We start from the raw sequence: 21,232 nt of genomic DNA, 5'->3' as shown, positions 1-21,232 counted from the left end.
AGGCTGTGGCAAAATCTTGAAGTATCATACAAGCGATGTTCTCAAATCACATGTTTTTCATCATTCTTTGTTTTCTTGTTATTAATGTTTGTTATCAGGGAGAGACTTTATGTCTACCCTGTATTACCACGATGCTTAGCACAATTATGATTAGTACAGAACGGGCATAGTGTTGTTAACATTTTCCACATCTGATTGTTGTTTGTCATTATGATCTTAGCTTGTCTATTCTAAAATATGAAGATTTTGGGATCCGAACCACGAGTTCCCATGGGAATCGAATCCAGGTATCCAGAACCGAATACACGTACGCAAACCAGATTGTTACGAGGAACTCCGAGATATGCTAAGTGAATCCTAATATTGGTTTATAGATGAACTCCATTAAAATCCCAGGAAATTTGCTCTGAGCACAACCTAAACGCCTGAGAGTGTGCTAAGAACTTTTCCTCTTAACAGTGTCCAATTTTAGCTTTAGCGCTGTCAGATACACCAATACTTCTAGTCTTAACATGCTCCATAGAGGGTTGTTTACAAATGATTTAGACAGACTAATTTTTGAACCTTGAAAATGCAAAGCCGACTGCAATTCCTTGAAAAGTGAATAACTATGCTGGAGACCGGTAGCTGTCAGTAGTAGTTTGACTAGTGCGCCATCTGACGGGTAATCTGTTTGCTATCAATGACAAGTCATGGAGGATCATGAGCAGAAGTGGACTGCTGCTTCGTTTCAGACTCTAATGACGAAACCAAAATTCGTCACTAATCAACAAACGCGCTAATAATCATCCGGATCAGCATCGTGCAGTGGCAGCACTGACTGATTGCCAATCAAAAAAAAAAAAAAAAAAAAAAAAAAAAAAAAAAAAAAAAGAAATGAAATCTTTCAATTTAACGTCCAACGATTATGTCATTTAGGCTAAGGGAGACGGATGATCAAGACAAATGAATGATGATGAAAGACTGGCTGGAAAGAAAATGTGGGAGGAAACGAGGAGTACCTAGAGAAAATCTAAGGACACGATGTTGTCCACCACAAACTTATTTGGCCGGAAATCGAACTAGGCACCCAACGCACCAGAACTAAGTGCTTCACCACTGAGCCACAGTGCCCCTTGCCGGTCAATAAGCAGCTAGTCAAGCTACTACTGACATCTACCGGCCTCCTGTTTCATTATTCACTCTTCAAAGTCGATTCTTTCAGACCATTGTATCGTCGCCAGCTGTCCACTTCCACTACAAGCGAGTGTACATTATAAGGTAAGCCTAGCGACCCCAAACCTTTCTATTATAGATTCGAATTTCCTTCACGTTACTGATATGTAATTTTCTTTTCCACCATTCATCTTTCATTGTCTGCTTCAGACTAAAGGTCACAATCGTGGGACGTAAAACTCAAATATAAATAATAAAATTTACTTGTATTATGTGCATATCACGCCGTCTTCAAGTACTTAATAAACGGTGACCAAAAAAAAAAAAAATGCCATACTTACAGACGACCTCCTTTTGCTATGCTTTTCGGTTGCTTTCACAGGCGAAGACGTAACTGGATTTGCTATCGTGAACCTGCAAATATTTAAGAGCCACAATAAGCATGATCATATTACCTAGATATTACAAATAATCACATACGTAGAAAATTATTTCCGCAGACAGTTCCAAAGTCCAACTCACTTCTTAATGCGAGTCTTTATGACTATTGCTGAACTAGTACATGCTGACGAGTTATTTCATCTGCTTGTTGCCGATTACAAGTTTATTTACCGTTAAATACTCTTCGTATGATCTTCCTGTTTCTCAACACCTCGACTTCTTTGAGTCAAAGACGTTGCGATGGGTCTGCAAAGATACAAGCCGTCTACCTTTGAAAGTTGGTCTTCCAAACTGTCTGCGAAAATAATTTTCATCACATGTTTCAGGTACGAAAAAAATTGACCCTTTCACTTAAATTGCTTTATTTCAGGCATGAAGTTTGTATATGCATCTCTCATAAAACATTTCAGAATATGCTTTAATGAGTTTAGATCCAGATTGATAAAAAGAAATCAAATAAATCTCTCACATTTTTTGTGTCTGCGAGTCATCTCCTACAGGAAATAAATTTACGTTTACGCGTTGTTTTTCTTTCGAATGTAACTGCATGTGTATTAATTTTAAGTATGACTTCAGTGTGGGCGCTATACAGTGTGTAGATTAACTGCCAACAGCATAGAAACATTTTTATTTCTTATTTTTTACAATTGTATTTACTTACCTTTTTATTTTAGAGTACTTTATGTACAGTAAAACCTGTCAACTTAGCCACCTGTTTATCTTGGCCTGGTTCGTCTTAAACCTGAATTTTCCCCATAAGACATTCGTTACTTATTACTCTGTAAGTTGGCCACCTGTCTATCTTGGAAGTTGGCCGTATTGAAGCAATATTTACCCTATGATGACAATGGTAAATTTACCTGCGTATCTTGGCCACGCAAAATGCCGTTTTGTTATTCTTTCGTATTCCCATATGAGAGGCAGATGTTCTGTATTTGTGACTGGAGACAATACCAAGGCGAAACAAACTTATTTCTGTCCATATGTAATATAAATACATCAAGTAAATTATTTGAACCAAAAAACTGGGATTTTTTTGGTTCTTAAAAAAAAGTTTTTGCCAACTCTGTTTTGTAAAACCTCCATACCACCTCAAGCTCCCTGTGGCTGTACGGTTAGCCAACATGCTTTTAGGACGGGAGACCGCGCATCGAATCCCGGTAGGAGCTCATGAGTTTCGGACCTTCAGTTAAGCTGTAGGTCGATCATGTCTCATATAGCCTCGCTGCTGAACGGGATAATAAACTACAACCCAACCAATTCACGTCCACCTCCTCCTACTCATGGTAAGGACAAAATGTTGCATGTGTATCTGTGAAGTTTACTAAAGCTGAATTTGTACATTGTCATTACAAGTGGTGCTAGAGTATATCTCTGAGTAGCCTGGTCATCTTGATCGCTCATCATGCCCCTCAATTTGGGAACAACTATTTCAGGGAGCAACCGTTGAACGATAGAGATTTATGTACAATTCCCTTTACATTATACAGTGTATTGTGTTAATGTTTGATATGTATTTTTGGATTAAGTGCTGTATCGTCGGACTAATTTTAGGAAATATATCGCTTCAATTGGAGAATATATTTTGGTTTATAAGGAAGGGTGAAAGTCAGGTAACGGGAATAGCTGAAGTTAAGAAAGTGGTGGTGGTTGTTCGTTTTTTATGTTGTATGCGGCACTGTATATGGAAGGGACTATTTGGCGGAGAGGTAAATTTGTTATGACTCAATCGCGGGAAAGACGCATATATTTCTACACGATTGTACCCGATTTTCTACTCTGAATTGGGAAAGTTCACACGCCTCTGTTTTGAAGGTCTAATTTAACTTAACTTTGTACATTTTGGTACCTGTTTTAGATGGTATTTAGTATCTCCCCAAACACATACTTACATAAATGTTCTATGACATATAATTACTATGTTTTGCGCTATCCTTGTCTGTCTATGCCCATCGTCGTAGACGCGTCTTTTCCCCAACGGACACACCCCTTCGATGCCGCTCGGGCCCCCTGCTGCGCTCATGCCCTGGCTCGGTTAGAGAACATTCGTGCTTTCTCGTGGCCACGTAGTACAAGTTGTTTAGTGTATTTTGCACAATAGTCCTTACCACGTACGCACTGCCAAATCTATAAACCGCAAGACGCCGCAGTGCGGGGACCGGTACCCTAAGGGGTACAAGGGCTTTTAAAGCCCCCCTCCTGCTCCTTGCCTGTAAACACTAATTTTTAAAACACCTGAAAAACAATGATATTTTGACAATAGTTTAATTACTTGAACCACGTAATGAGCAATTAAGACTGACAACGACGCACGAGATGTCTATTACTTTCGAGGGGTTTAAAAATAAGATTATCTGCATATATGCTTCTTGAAAGAGTTGCAACACTGCTGAAGTATGTGGGAGCCATTTGTTTAGTAGCGCTCTGGTCAGTTAACTCTGTTGCATTGTTCATTGTATCAGAAGCAGAGCAATTGGCGAAAGTCATGGAATCCTTCGATTTTGTTTTTCTGACTGTGATGCTGTCAAAAATATTTTCACAATTGAACATCGCATCGCAACTTTTCCAAACTAAACAAATTGACTTTGAGAAAGCTGTACGCACATTTGAAGAGAGCCGAGACGAATTGAACAAAATGAGAGAACTCCAAACAAATAAAACAAGAGGCCACAGCTGTTGCTGCGAAGTGGATAATCAACTCAGTGTTTGTAGGAAAAAGGGAACCCAAAGTGAAAAAAAAAACTTCGATGAACTGGTAGTAGATCATCCGTTTTCGAACACAGAGGCTTGCTTCACGGTTAATGTTTACAATAGACTTCTAGATATTGCGTACAATGAAATAGAGAACCGTTTTACATTGTTACAGACAATTTTTGATGAATTTTCAATCATATTCCGAAAGTACGTGTGAACCTTCCGGACGAAGAAATTTTAGTTAAGGCTGAAAAACTACAAAAGAAGTTCCAGCAAGACATTGGTTCGTCGCTACCATTGGAATTAACCTCCCTTCGCACAGAACTTACAAACCATATTTCAAAGATTAAGGCTGTCCTTGAATTGGCGTTATTACTATACGTCGAGTTATTATTGCCCAAGTTATCTTGAAGTTTTGACTACTCTTGCTTTATTCCTCACTTTACCCGTGACTGTGGCTTCCTCTGAAGGCCATTAAGAACTATTTAAGGTGTTCAATGACACAGAAGAGAATGAGCGACTTGGGAATGTTGGCAATCAACTTTTCGATCATTGAAAACAGATCTTATACGGGAGCTTGCGGAGATGAAGTCGAGGAGGAAGGACTTCTTGTAAAACGGAAGTATTTGAATCTCTATACCATAGCAAATAGAACACTAGGAATATTTCGTTGAAATGTACTATTAAAAAATATTGAATATAGAGGGGGCCCTTTAAATTTTCTTCCGAGGGGGGGGGGGATTTCTAGATTCGGTACTGTGCGTACGTACCCAGAAGTCCTAAAGTGATTATGCATAAAGGAATGCTAGTCTACACCCCAATCTGAAAAAGTTCTAGAACACATGTTCTCCATATAGGTTAGAAGCTAGGTTGGCCCCTTTTTATACCGGCTTAATAATTAATTCGTATAGTTTTGTTGGGCGAGCGTTAGCGAGTGATGGCGGGTTAGAGCCCCGCAAGGCACGTTTTCTGTCTTCATTATAGTTAAATGGGAAAGGGGACCTATGTTCTAGAACCCAGACCCCCAATTGATGACTCCGAGCCGGCACTTGAGCAAGTCATTACAATGTGATTTGGGGGAGAACCTCAATAACGTGCAGTTTTACTATACGGATCCAAAGTATAAATAGGAGTAGGAACGGGTTAGAAGCCCCGCAGTGGCTCTTTCGCGGGCATTACTCGAGCAGACGGCTCTACCAAATTTTCACACATTTATTGCATTTTCCGATTTCTTCCTGCAGAGCATGCACTATATGAGGAGCTAATACATAAACCACGAACCAACTTGTGCTAGTTGGCCACTAAAAGCACGAACGCTAACCGAGTGAGGGCAGGAGCGCAGCAGGGGGGCCCGAGCGGAGCAAGTGGGTGCGTTCGTAGGGAGAAGGCGCATCAGCGACGGGGGGCATACGCTTAACAAGGATAGTGGAAAAATACATAAAATATCCGCAATAATCTTCACCTTCAAAAACACTTAAATAATCGTAATAACTCTTACTTTCAAAATGGTTTCACTAGTTTCCCGGGTACAAATGGCCCGCTGCGAGGGGAAATTCGTCTGTTTTGAATTTTTACTTCTTTTTCACACTTCGCATAGTTGATTTTACGTTTCAACATACCATGACGCTGCAAAAACCTTATAATATGACGCTCTTTATCACACAATTCTTTGTAATAAAATCGTATGTTTACATTATATCCATCGCAAATGTCCATTGCTAACACGAACAGAATATTCCATCCGTTTATTTCCACCATTTTCGCATTCTTGTGTTCTTACGCCTTCCGCTTCAGTAAATAGTTACACTTAGAATACGTTCACTCCCATTCAAAATGTATTTCAATATGATATCTAATGACAGAAAATACTTATATTCACACTCTACTTCTTTTACGAAAAGTGTTTGACATCGTATTTTACCTATAAATTTTGTTTTTGGTAGAGCCGTCTGCTCGAGTGAACCCCTTTCGCGAAATAAAATGGGCAAATTAAAGACTCCCCACACTTTTCCGTGCATTTTAGTAAAACTGCACCCTAAATAGTATCCCTTTTTTATTTCCTGGACAAGTTTTCACGCACCTGTTTTGAAAGTCTAACCTAATATAATCTAATTTTCTACATTTCTTCTGTAATTTAATGATTCGGAACTTTTTTTTTTTTTATGGTTCGTCTGGTCCGGTGATAAACACTAATCGACTAATGCCATACTTTTTATACGTTTTACTCGAAGACGTCAGTAAAAATTAACTTTGCACATAGGCTAGTTTCTATCCTTCTGAAGTGTTTGAATTTAGAACAAAAACAGCCAATTTTGTCGTTACATATTATCTTCGAACAATTGTAATTATAATATTGTATGGAAATATTAGATCTTTCACAACATTTTCACTCTATATATACACATACAAAGTAAATCTATCATGCCATATTCAAATTCAAAAAATTTAAATGTCCTTACGTACCCTGCTGGTGCGTCGTTTTCCATCACTTTTAATATTTAACACTATCTACTTATTTTTTGTAAACACAGCTCATAAAAATTGCACATTCACTTTTGAAGTTGTATCAGATATAAACAACATTTGAATTACAAAATATAAATTACTTTTTGTTCAGTTTGTTTGTACAAAATAAATGTTTTTCTCACATCTTGAACATTTCGTTTAATTTTCAATTCTTCATAGGACGCGCCTCTGCTGTCCGTTATCAAAGTAACAGCTGTCACTATTGCCAGGTCATTATCAATGAGAATCGTATTTTCTGAACTAACGTATATATGGAACGAAGGGTCATTCTGTACAGCTCTTCTACAGATTAGATATGGCAACATAATCCCCCCCCCCAAAAAAAAAAATCGTATTTAAAAATTCGTAACCGCTATCCCAAGTATTACTAATTTTGCGTTCCATTGTGGAGTGTCCGATGATCATTGAGACAAATTATCAGATATTTCCCAGTAACAATTAGTTGAAAAGGTGTTGGTCTTTCAACAGCATTGGTGTATGCAGGGCCAGGTTAAGGGGGGCTTAGGGGGCTATATCCCCGGCCCTCAAGGTGGACAGGGGCCATCACTCTGATGAAAATCTCAACTGGCTGTCTAAAAGGAATCACACAAGATACAATCATCAACATAAAATAAAATATGACCAAAAATATGAAACATATTCCGTTAACTTTTCTACTGTACTTTCACAGAAACGTATAAGCAGGTGTCACATATTTTTTTTCTAGTCCCGGGCCTCCCAATGGGTTAATCCAACCCTAGGTGTATGGCATGTTTCCATACAGTGGCGGCGGCTGGACGTCAAAAGTGGGGGGGGGCAAGACATATTTCAATATTTGTATATCAATGTTAGTCTTTTGGTTGCTTCTAACATTTTCTTTGACGAAAGGCTGTAAAACTAGTAGGATACTGTATTTTCAGTTAAAATACCGTATATCATGTTTCATATTTTACTAAGTAAATTGACAAGAGCAACGCAAGTAGATACTAGCCCTTTGTACTCTTGTGCTCTTAAACAACGAAGGTGTAAGAAGAGATTTGATTCCTTGCTCATGAACATCTTAAAATTCTGTCTGAAAAATTGTGTGGTCAGATTAGGAGCTTATTTGATAAATTCGCAAAACAAACAGAAAGGATAATATTAATAGAACAGTAATGAAAAATGAGGCTTGTTTCGCAAAAGTTATATTGAAACTGGGAATTAATGAGCAACTTATATTTTTAATTCCATGCATGTTATTACATGTTATTGCTCTTAGAAAAAACAGTAAATACTACAAGCATATGCTGCGACATTTAAAGAAATACTTTTGGAGCTTCCCGAAAAATGTTCGTTGCCATTAGGTACAGTTTTCACTTTCTTGGAATACATCAAAACTCAACAATACTTAGAATCACTCCACACTCCAGTTATAGAAAATAATCCTAAAACTAGGGATGCACACGAGACAAGATTTGAGGCTGTCTCGTCTCGAAAACGTGCTGTAAATGTGATGTCTCGACTCGAAAAATGTATTCTTCTCTATTGGAAGAGCTGTGTCTCGACTCGAATTTTGTCAGGAAAATTCTGTCTTGACTCGTCTCGTGCGCATCCCTACCTAAAACCTAGAATTATGTTGAATTCACTAAATTTAATTGTATACACAAAATTGTATACAGTATGTATACCCCTAAATTCATATATTACACAGAAAAACAATGCCGCCCTTTGACGTGGGAGACCTGGATTCGATTATTGGCGGGAGCTCATGTGGTTTGTATCCCACGTTAATCAGTAGGTCCACGTCTCATATAGCCTCACTGCTGAACGGGATGTTAAACTCAAAAAAATCAAATCAAAATATTCCTTACCATTAGAAAGAAGAAAAGACATTTTAGGAACTGTGGATTTTTGTGCAATTAAAGAATAATTTGTAAACAGTGTTTCTTCCAGACATGCTTTTGGGAGGCACTGCCCCCCCCCCCCCGAAGCTCTGAGAGTATCCCACCCTCGAACGAAACCAAAATAATACGCCTATAATATAATAATAAATAGAATAGTACCAGCAGTGCCCCCCCCCCCGGAATATTAAGTGTGCGCCCCGGAACATTGTTTCTGAAAGAAACACTGCTTGTGAAGAACTGACGAGATCGGACGAGTGTCGAGGATATGAGGGGCGTTAAATTAACATCTTGCTTCCCAGCACCTTGCTTTATATTATCGAGATTTCTCTCTTACGAGGCTTTTTCAATTAGAATCGTATGTACCCTAGATGTATTATCAAGCAAGTATGTCTCATCTTAGAAGTCTGCATTTTAAGAGGGCTGATCAATAAAGAATGCTCATAAATGAATAAAACATTATTACCAGTACTAACCCTCCAAATGTTGATAGTCTTTTTCAAAATAGTCCACATTACATACAATGTACTTGTAGCAACGTTTTTGCCAGTCATCAAGGACACGCTGGAAGCCATTTTTGGACAGATCCCTCAAAATCGCTTCCGCTGCTTTCACCATTGCCCCTGAAGATGCGAAGGTGTTTCTTCAAAGTTGGAAAAAGAAATCACAAGGGGCTAAATCAGGGCTATATGGAGGATGGGGTACACACGGAACGTTATCTTTGCAAGATAGTCAACAGAATTTCTGTACTGTTCTTCACGTGCCACTTTCACGTTGCCTTATGCGAAACTGAAACTACGTGTGCTTGAAGGGCTGTCAAGGTCACATTTCTGAAGTCATGGCCTTCAAACTTGTTCGATCTATTCGCCACTTCTCTCACTACACAGATGTGTTTCGTTTCCTGTGCCTTCCTTTGTATTCACCTCCTAAACACTGATGATCAGTGTTTATTGATCAGTCTACGTATTATCCGTATGACATTCTGTGACTTAAAGAGAATCGCAAATTTAAGCTATGCTACATTCGTCATCCTGTATGTGATTATCTTTTGAGACATTTATAGACATTCAGATACAGAAGATGCAAGAAACCTAATATTTCTGGCAAAACATAAAATAATATATTAATGTCTCTCTTTTTACCACTGTCCTATTTATAGGACATCTGGTTTTGGCGGACACCTACATTTTTTTTATTGTAAAACTGACGTTATGTACATCAATGAGGGGTCTTTTAGGACTACTTTGTGCAATACATTTATCAAAAAATTTTAAAAAATTGAAAACTTGTTAACTTCTAATTTTTGTATCGGCAACTACAACTTGAGGCCAAAACATTTGTGTCTACATACCTTATCCACTTTCCTGTAATACACCTTAAAGCATCCAATGCAGTCCCTCTGCGTAACCCGTCACCATTGCTTTAAAAAAGAAAAAAAGAAGCCATATAGAACACAGAACATGCTACGAAATTAGTTTATTTTCTAGTGACTTGCATTATTTTGCTGAAAGGTCGCAATGACACTAATTGGTACAATCCTATTCATTTTCATGAACCAGCGTACACTCGTTTTTAAAATTTATTAAACAACCCACACGGCGCCCACAAGGAATAAACAACTTAATCGAACTACAATAAGCAAATGACGTAGAACAGTATTGACCAATTGGTGTGGTTGCCACATTTTAGACTAACAAGTAAATCATATTTCAAACCAAACAAGAGTAGCCAAATATAGAGAATTACAATAAATTTCACACTGAAAAAAACGACTGACTCGGTGATCGAACTGAATCTCTAGTTTCACATGCCCTTAACTACTACACTACCTAGTCCGTCCCCAGAATAATCGCATTATCTGTATTCTTAAGGTTAATGTCAATCATTCAGGCGCAGCTCCTATTGTTGCAACAACCTGATTGCCAATTTCAGGAAACTCTCTTCTGTTCAACTCTATATAAAAACTTTAGTTTCTGACTTTAGCTGCGAGTGGCATAGGCCTAATGCCCCTTTCTTTGATTAGCAACGCTGAGTACCATATACTAGTGTTGTTTGGGGTTTGTATGTTCGTCTGCTGGCCCAGTATTTCCAGTAGGCAAGTAATACGTTCTCTGCAATATTCGATTATATTTAGCTTTTTCACAATGCAGTATTTCGTTCCTGTGAGTATTTGCGTGATAGCGCGAATGGTTTTGTGTTACTTGTGAATTGATCTTCTGAATCAATGTTCCCGAAAGACAAATGAAGAAATGTATGAAATATGAAATTACAATTAGATTTTGAGTGATTCCATTTCAAATCGTCCAGGGTGGTCCACACGACTGTCTCAGATTTAGTTCATTTTTTAAAATAAGAAACTACATACAAAATTATTAGACCCATATTTTTTCTTTTTGCTGAAAAAATTTTTTCTTCGATATACAGCCTTCCAAAATGGCCGCCCTCCTCTCGGATTGCTCGAAAAACTGAAAAACATGTCAAATTAAAACTTTTATTGTAGAGAAACGAGTGTACTTAGTAACGTAATCGCTATAGCAGGAAGAGTATAAAGTTGTATGTTTCGTTGGAGGGTCAAAATATGTTTCGTTGGTCCAATAGGAATCGCGCAATTCACTCGCAATGTTGCCAACTTTGTTGAAATTTTTGCTAACTTCAAACATTTTTTTTTCTGTCCTCACGAGCAATATCAACCATCTGCTTCTAGCATCGAATCTACTCCATAAGGTCTCTTGAAAATGTAAAGGACTTACGTTTCTGATTATTACATCCCACGTTATAGCATGATGAAAAGCTGAAAATTTCATTAAGACGCCATGTTTGGACGCCATTTTCTCAAAAACCTCACCTTTTAAAAATCTGAATTTTTTACATGTATTGGAGAAGTACCTAAGTATTTAATATCCGTTAACCGTTCATGCGGCTACAGCCCCTAACATTCGCAATTAATTATTGAAATTTCGATTTTTGTACTTGCAATGTAAATATTTCCAATGGGCATTTAGGTCCTATACAGAAGGCGATTTTAAAGGGAGTATGAAAATTTTGAGAGATGAATCCTGACATCAAATCCAGTAGAAAAGTTCCTATAAACATGAGTCGAATTCCGCTTAGTTTTCGAGTTACAGGGTTTCCAACTCGGGACCCAAAATTGGTTCGGGACAATAGAAAATAATATACATATTTCGCGTTAAATCAGAAACTATGTGTTAAAGCTTTGATAAAGTTCAGAAAGTTGATTTGTATCAATATGATATTTTAACGTGAGTTGCAATTCAGTTGGCAGTGTTGCCAACTTGCTAGAATTTTTATTTTTTCTTTTCAAATGACACTACGTGGATTTTATTTGATATTTGGTATTCATTAATAATTGCAAACATCACACGAAGCACAATCTTCTCTCACATCACCACAGTTTTCGAAAACTTACATGTATTTCATTAAAAGGTTTTATCTCGTGCGTTATTGATAGTTTGTGGGATTACTGCAATATATGCTAGAAGTCACCAGAGAAAATATACTACGAAGAAAGAATTGAAGTTGCCAAATGCATTTCTCTCATAGCTGATGAGACAACTGGCATTGCAGATATGTTTCAGCTTGTTAATGTTTTAAGATACTGTACTGCAGAAGGTGTTCCTATGACAAGATTCAGGAGCTTTTTTAAAGCCCAAATGGCCAAAACTTCGACCAACGTGAGAGAAGTATACCCTGTTTTGCTCATCAATTAAATCTTGGCTGTTGCTAACGAATGGCAGCCAACTACGCCTGCAGTTACATCATCATGGTAGGAGGGACTCACGTGACCAGCAGCGAGGCAAAGGGTTGTGTGTGTGATGCAATAGTTAGTTGGCGCCAAAACATCAAGTGAAAGCAGGCTAAGTACAACGTGTTGCTAAAGAACAATGTAACGTTTACTTATTTGTCAAGAAAATCCACTAGTATCTTCACATAATAATGTAATTCACATAATATGTCGTACCTATTTTGTTACCTATTCCGTTGGGATTGTAAGTATGACATTAGAAAATAGAACATTCCTTTTATGAATATCTTGTGTGCGTTATTCTGACCAGAGATCGTTGCCTCGTGTAGCTTCATTTTTAGAGCACATGGTAAAATATATTGGTATGTATTTTATTTTATATCATTATATTCTCTTTCAGTTCATATGATGCTGAAGATTTTCCCATTTTGTTATTCAAAGTTGCTGTCTGAATTTTTGCTTATGTGTTGTAAGTGGGAGTTATTACAAGAGTGATTAACTTGTTTCTTCGTTAACGCTCGGGCAAAATATACAAGCAGTAGCTACATAAAGTAATGCTTACTCTATACTCTATCGGGATTTCTATCCGATGGAGTAATCATCACAACGTAATGTAGTTTGTGCAAGAGAAGAATTCAGGAAACTTGGTGGTGCTATGAATTCCTTCAGTATATTATCACCCATAGTATCAGGGTGGAAAAAAATCATGATTTATTTTAAATAATTTTTGTTGATTTTTTTTTATTTAAATCAAATCTTTCTCTTCGTATAATACAAGTCGCGAACTGAAGAAAAAGCATTAGGAATTAATGTTAAATGCTAATTATGCCATTTAAGTGAAAGTATTGGGGTTGAATTTTGAATTATCCCCAATCGTTAACCTATGTAAATCCCAAACAATGTTTCTTAACCCTTTTAAATTATGGCTCTTTTTAAAGGTAAATTATAGACTTTCAGTCACACTCTCTTTAGAATAATCGGCATTTCTTAAAACTTTTTTTTTTCTTAAATTTTGATCTCCTCTGGATTCCCCTGTGTTAACGCACAGATCTCAAAATCAATTGGAAAATACTAAGGGGTGTACTAAATGTGTGTACAAAATTTCAAGCTTCTATCTTGAGTAGTAACGGTGAGGAAACTATTTAACAATGAGATAAGAACATTCCCACAATGCCCCAGATGACCCGGATGTAATATAATAATTTTCTCAGACATCCCTATTTATCCTAGGATCGGGGTTGGCAAAAACCATGATTTTTATTGAAAAAAACAAACAAAAAACCTGTTGTTTTTTGGTTTAAATCCGTTTTTTATTTAAACCAGGTTTTTTTGGTTTAAATAATTTTCTCTACGTACTTATACCACATATGGACAGAAACAAGTTTTTTTTTTCCGCCTTGGTGTTATTATGCAACAACCGGGTTATGCTAGAAGGGGTCACATACGCCAAAACTGGAATCCAAACCTCTTCTCGGCTTACATCCGAGAGAAATTATCCTCCGTTTGAACTCTGAACCGGGACTAATTGGCCACAAATGCGATACGTCTGTCGACTCACTCACGAAGGACTCCAGATAAAAAATACGTTGTACTAATCTTTACATACTTGTTAATATAACTGTCAAGAGTCATTTCAGAAGGAAAAAAAAAAAGATAATCAGTTGCACAAGTGAAACTATTATACAGAATTACGTATGGACAATTTCAAAGTACTGCAGAGTACAGAAGAACTAATTTAGTCAAAGTTAGTTCACTACGATTTTTATTAATCCAAGTTAAAGAAATACGACGACTTCATTTGCATATCAGTAAGAAAAGTGAATAAAGATACGAATTATTTGAGTCCACTTTGGCTCTGACCCATTTATACAGAAATAGTTACAAAAGACAGCCTACTTCTGATTTCAATAAATGCCTCTCGTGGGGTTTGTATCCCCCCCCCCTCAAAGTATGGCATTTCAATGAATTTATCAATAGTAAACATTATTAAAACGAAACCATATTTAGAATTTCTTTGATTGTAATTGCATAACAATAATAACTACAAAAAAATCAAAAGAAACATCCATAAACTTATATATTTAAAAAAAAATGTTGCTTTCGTAGTATAATCTCTCTGAGTAATGAATGGGGAATTTAGGTCTGAGTATAATACCAATAATATATGGGAGTGAAACGTGATAACTCACAAATGTGTGTTCATCAAGAATTTACGAACACTTACATTTTACCAGCCAATCCTGTCTAGGATCATGATTTGTACATTATTCTCTTCAGAATAAAACAAATTTCCAAACTGTACTCTTCAAATGTCTCAATCATGTACCTGGGGCGGATAAATCACGAAAAAAGGAATTCTTTGTTAAAAATATCTTTTTTTTAAATTTTTACCTCTGTGGACCCCTCCCCCTGTTTTAAGGCAGAGATCTGAAACAAATCTGAAAAATACTGTAGGGTGCACTGAGTAAATGTGCAAAATTTCAATCTTGTAGGTGCAAAAGTAAGCCCGTGAAAAATACAAGGATAAATCAAAAAGTAAGGTGAAATTGCCTGTCAAACCCATAGTATTGTGTGTAGCTAATTAATTCTTATCCATGTTACGGGTAATCTGTTAATAGAAGTGTGACGGCTTGTACAACATTCTATGTCCACCCGTCTGGTGCTGAGAGCAACTCAAAGATGGCGCAACGACTGGAACATTACACCAAGGAGGAAATGCGCGGTGTAATTCGTTTTTTCTGGGCCAAGGGAACAAAACCATGTGATATTCATCGAGAATTGGTGCAGGTCTACGGATATAGTGTTATGTCGCTGAAACAAGTGTACGTGTGGTGTAACGCATTTGCAAGTGGTAGGAGTACTGTCACAGATGATGGCAGAAGTGGCAGACCATCAACGTCCATCACCGACACGAATGTGGCTGTCGTCGATGCTATGATTCGTGAAGACAGAAGAGTGCGATTGCAGGACATTGCCAATGAATTGAATATCTCTTATGGTTCCATAAGCGGTATCGTCCATAACCAACTGGGCTTCACAAAAGTGTGTGCGCGCTGGGTACCCAAGCTTCTGAGTAACGAATACAAAAACCAGCGAATGGGCATTTCCCTGAGCCACCTCACACGTTATGCCGACGAAGGAAATTCATTCCTTCATCGCATCATAACGGGCGATGAAACTCCGATACCTCTATGGACACCTGAATCCAAACGTCAGAGCATGACATGGAAACATCCATCGTCACCACAGGCCAAGAAATGCAAGACAATAGCATCTGCCCAGAAAAAATGGCTACCGTCTTTTGAAACCGTCTCGGTGTTATTTATGTTAAATTTCTGGAAAAGGCTGAAAGCAGCCATACAGCAGAAACGGCGGGGGGCACTCCGAGAGGGCGTGTTGTTACTGCATGATAACGCACGTCTACATACAGCCGAACGGACCCGTACACACCTCCGCGGGTTCAAGTGGGAAATTCTCGATCACCCTCCGTATAGCCCTGATTTAGCCCCGTCGGATTACCATTTGTTCGGCCCCCTGAAGCAACATCTCCGTGCCCAGCGTTTCCAGACACTGACAGAGGCACAACAGGCTACACGTACCTGGTTAGGAAATCTGGAACCACATTTCTTTGAACAGGGCATGGATGATTTGGTGCCACGTTGGAATAAATGTTTAGACAACTACGGTTCCTTCTTCGAATAATAGTGTGATACCATACTTCAAACATAGTAAAGCTTCATCGACGTATCTCTGTACGCTTTTCTGTAAATCAACAATTCACCTTACTTTTTGATTCACCCTTGTAATATTTCCCAAATACACGAGATTCCCGTATAAAACAGGATCTCAGGTAACAGTTTCCTGAGACATCCCTATTTATCGTAGGAGCATAGTACGTACATCATTTTCTTCAGAATAGAACAGTCTTTCAAACAGTACCATTCATATGTCTCCATCTGAGGCGGGAAAAATCACGAAAAAAGCTAATTTTTTGTTAAAAATATCCTTTTTTAAAAACATTTTTGCCCCTCTGGACCCTGCTGTTTCCACCCAGAGATCTGAAAACATCTGAAAATTATTAAGGGGTGCACTGAACGAGTGTGAAAAATTTCAGTCTTCTGAATGCAAAATGTAAGCCACCAAAAAATAATACGCATAACAAAAAATATCTTTTTAAATTTATGACGTCATCGCACACTATGCCTCAACGCAGAACAGCGTGAAAGCATATGTATGGTGTTCTAAAATGCCTCCAGTCTTGAAGAAAACGAAGTAAAAAGCCTTATTGGTACTTTTTTAAATCGAATAATGAAGATTCTACCCTATCACCCAAAAATAGGTGATATAATTTAAAAGGTTAAGCATTAAGGTAAAAGTACAGCACCGTTTATCAAAATGACACTTTTTTTCACAAAAGTTACTGATATTTGGCAGGGGCCTATTTTTAAAAACTCAGAACTAGCTTGCGGCATGAAATACATAAATTCGCCTAAAATTATAAAATTAACAAAAGAAATTTTAAAAAAGAGAGGAAATAGGACCCCTCTAAATACGCCCTATTATATGGGAACAAACAAACAGACACGCACAAAAAACAATTTTCGTCTTAAATGTCGATGGTGATTTCCCCGTTGGAATAGTTAACGATTTTAAAACCCAAACCCAATGTTACGAAAAGAAGAAAGCAGGATTACTCCGTTACCTGTTCAAAACGGGATTTTCCCTAATCATCCTCTGCATGACACTTGTTTTCATACTATACTGTACGTTTGAGTCTCATTGTATTATGATTATTAACTTCCATAAGCGAAATAGAACAGAAACGGGATTTTACTTATTTTCATTTTAAATTAATTTATTTCGGAATTCGATTTAAATCAAGACTGATTTAAATCAATCCACCCTGCATAGTATTGTTTCCATTTTTCTGAAGTATTAAAACTTTTGAAAATATTTATAACTACAAGTGAACCAGAACGATGTTTTCTACCCTTAATAGAGTGAGAGCTTTTTTAAGAAATACAATGGGAGAAGAACGATTAACGGTACTTGTCATGTTATCAATAGAAAAGGAAATGGTTGAAAATATCCCTAACTTTAATGATAAGAGTTATCGACAAATTTGCTACAAGGAAGGACCGTCGCACGGAATTCATTTTTAAATAAGATAAATGTTTTATTTTATGCAGCCCTCCGAAGTATAAGTAGCACAAGTCGCCGCTATGTATATTGTGGTCATTTGGTTATTGGGAGTAGTGTCATCAAAATGACATCCGCGGAATTCTACTGAGAAATCTGTATTAAAGTATCTTAAAAATCTAAGTTTAACACACAATGCAAATTATCTACCAGACGCAGTATGATGGTTAAATTAAGGAACTTGTTAAGTGAAAAATTTATTTAATTGTGAAGTTTCACGTTCCTTTCGGCAACGAGATTATGAGACGTGAACCTACAGCTTAACATGGGATACAAACCGTATGAGCCCTCCCCCTTTGATCTAGTGGCTAGCGAGTTTGCCTTCGGTGCACGTGATCTGGGTTGGATTCCCAGTGGGAAGGCACAAGAATTCATTTCACAATCACTCGTTTTCATTAATCAACTGTCTCCTTTAGCCTATAGGGCATAATCGTGGGCTTAACCCCCCCCCCTCAAAAAAAATCCCGAACCGCAAGAGCTCCCACCGCGAATCAAATCTCGGTTTCCCAGGTAGAATGCGAGTACACTAACTATGTACGCACGAAGTAGCTCCTTATTTTGGTGAAAATGTGTAAAGCAATGGTAGCATGAGTATAGGAGTAAAGGAGAAATGTAAAACGTAAAGAAGACAAATGATCAGGAACGTAAGCTTTAATGGCCAAAGAGGTATGATACAGAGGTGCTCATTCTGAAAATCTCAACTCTTCGACGTGCCCCCTTTTTTTATAAATATTATTAAAAATGCAAAAAAGTTAAAAACGTGCGTACTTCACCGATATATATCTCTGCTGGGGAACCTGATAAAAATATACAATTCTTCCTCATAACAGGTCTGTATGATATTATTATATACGAAAAATTAGAAGTTTGAGATTTGACTGCAAGTACCTTTATTATTAACACGAAATTACACCTACAAAAAGCATAGGCAGAAGTGCAAGTAACCGAGAGTTTACTGTATAGACATTATAAATCAATAGGCAGTGGATGAATAATTCACAGCGGCGTTAATGTACATGAACACACAGTCAGCAGGCTGCGTCTTTCAACATGCAGCAGATGGGAATTCACCACTGGTTCCTCTGTCAGATGCGTACAGAGCAAGGAGACGGTTTTGTTCATGCAGATCTGTGTATCATTACTGCAGTTCGTTAGTGACAAAATGGAATATGATGTACGTAAATTAATTGATGAAAAATGTCATTAGTATGTCAGGGTGTCTACTCTTTCAAATAAACAAAGTTCCCTGACTTTTCTAGGTTTTCCAGATTAAAACAAAATTTTCCAGACTATATTTTAGTGAAGTTAAGTAGCCACTATTCTCGAAACACTTCTAGTTTTATAATATCTGTTCTCTTAGTTGCGACAGCTGATATAAAAGATGAACAACACTTAAATAAGTACATTTTATTGCTGGCAAGAACAATATTGTTAAATACAATGTATTTTTCGATGGCCTCCCATCTCCTCTTATAGCCACCTCTCCCCGCTGTTTGATTCAATACAACTAATATATATATATATATATATATATATTTCAAATATAAAACGTGTGAATGACAAAGCATATTCTCTATTCCATGAATACATGTGCAGTTTGTACATAAAGGATGCCGCCTTCTATGTGTGGGGGCTAGTGCCATAAATAAGTCATCGTCCGCGAGAACTTGTGGAAAACACCCCCGATAACTAAATGGCCAACCAGAACCCTCATTTCCTGCATTTGACAACCGCTCGTCAGGTCCACGTGGAGTGCTTAGTTGCCACAGTTCCAACCGCTGTCCTTTCAGTCAGTGTTTAGAAGATTGCTGTTCAACATATATAGTTTTCTTATATATATACTCTATATTATATTCGATTGTAACCAGATGTGGAGACCCTGGGAGCAAAGTTCAGCGAATGAACTTGTAAATAACATGCAGCAAGGTGATCAGACATTGCAACCCCGCACATGCGGTCAAAAGAGGGTTGGAGGGAGGAAGGGATACTGTTGTAAAATCCAGCAGGGGAAGTTCAAACAATTTGCCGAACTGCACATCTATTGATGGAATACACAATACATAATAATACACAACAATGCGAAAAGATTTTACATTTCATACCACGTACTTGTGAGGTACACTTAGTTACATAAACTGGACTATTCAAGTGAATTACTTCTGTTAGATTTTTTTTAGTATTCCAGGACATGAAGTAGGGCTAATACATACAGATGTATGGATACTAAAAAGAAATATAAAAGAACCCTATATTTAGTATTTCTTCGTAGTATACTAAATACTGAATATTTTTATAATCTGGAACACTAAAATCTAAATGAGACTTCCAATTATGATCATGTTACTGGATTTTCTCTTAAGATTTTCCAGGTGCTTATCAACTTCGCTCATTTCTTTTGCTGCCTTCTCAATGATTTTTTTCCATCTTTTTCTTTTCAGTTTTTCCAACTCCGCAGCTGCTCTCCTCCTTTCTTTCGCATGATTTTTCTCTGCCTCACTTGTCTACTTCCATCTAAGAGCCTCTTTCCATTCGGTATTTGCATTTCTTGCTGCATGAATTAATTGTTTTGAGATTGGCATTACCTGAACACTTCCGTGGAACGTGACAGCGTCGTGTGCTATTATCTGCGAAACTAAAGACTGTTGGTGTAGATTCAATGAAAAACTATTCAACGGAACATTTTCGTGATAACCTAGAATTTTCTTTACGAACGATGAAAAATTTTTGCTGGTGTTCGCGTTGTCAAGAATGAAGAACCACAAGTGATGTAAACGATCCTTAGTCACGTCAAAATTCTTCATTCTTGTGATAACTGAATCTTGAATACAAATTTCATGAGACATTCATTGAGAGAGGCATGCAGCACCATAAGTCTGAATTTCAATGGCTATTTACACAGAATCTTCTTACAAAAACCTGTTACAATATGCAAACAATCCCTCCGAAAACGAAGGATATCCAGTTCAGGTAACTTCTCTGATTTTAATGCTGTAAGTCTTGCAAGTCCGACATCAACCTGCTTAGCTGAACACAGATCCTTACTACTATCTTCTACGCAAACTTTCATCGGGTCTTCAGAACTAAATACTTTAATCACAATGGACTTTTTAACAAATCTAATCATAGGGGGATCAGAAATTTAAGTATTTCACCATAAGGAAAAGGAAGCATTGGTTGAGTCTGACTGAAATTTAGTAAGAAGAGGTTGAATGTCTGCAGCAACGGTTTGGAAGAAAGCTAATTCAGCTCCAAGCAAAAAATCTTTCAAACATGATTGAACAATTTTAAAGCTGTCACAAGATGTTTCTCAATTACTACCTGACACAATCGATACACTTCTTCAAGTGTGGTAATAATCGCTGAGCTCTGTCTACTGTACTCACGTTTTCTATAAAAGATATGAGCACTTGCTAGAAACAATGATCTTATTAAAAAGCTACAAGCATACCAAAAATTACCTGCAAAATAATAATAAAAATCACAAAAGACACGTGGAACGTCAAACTGCACTGAAAATGGAATACGAGTTTTAAATCTAACTAACGTAGGTACGCATTATATTACAAATTACTGTTAACCATGCATAGTTAGGCTC

The 21,232-nt window shown here is 37.4% G+C and overlaps 1 protein-coding gene across 1 annotated transcript in view; it reads right to left on the bottom strand.

Annotated features, from left to right (window-relative positions):
* LOC145664621 (uncharacterized) overlaps nt 1-21,232 on the bottom strand; it is a 56,307-nt gene that overhangs the window by 24,260 nt on the left and 10,815 nt on the right. Inside the window, exons 2-3 of the mRNA XM_081731443.1 lie at nt 10,027-10,095; nt 1,497-1,569 (exon numbers count right to left, since the gene is read on the bottom strand). Coding sequence (XP_081587569.1) covers nt 1,497-1,569; nt 10,027-10,095 — 142 coding nt within the window. The remainder of the gene's footprint in view (nt 1-1,496; nt 1,570-10,026; nt 10,096-21,232) is intronic.

The sequence above is a fragment of the Thermobia domestica genome, chromosome 11 (assembly GCF_964235325.1).
Source record: "Thermobia domestica chromosome 11, izTheDome1.hap1.1, whole genome shotgun sequence".
Taxonomy (NCBI): Eukaryota; Metazoa; Arthropoda; class Insecta; order Zygentoma; family Lepismatidae; genus Thermobia; species Thermobia domestica.
Note: the sequence above shows the minus strand (reverse complement) of the source record. Positions and strands in the feature narration are given on the sequence as shown.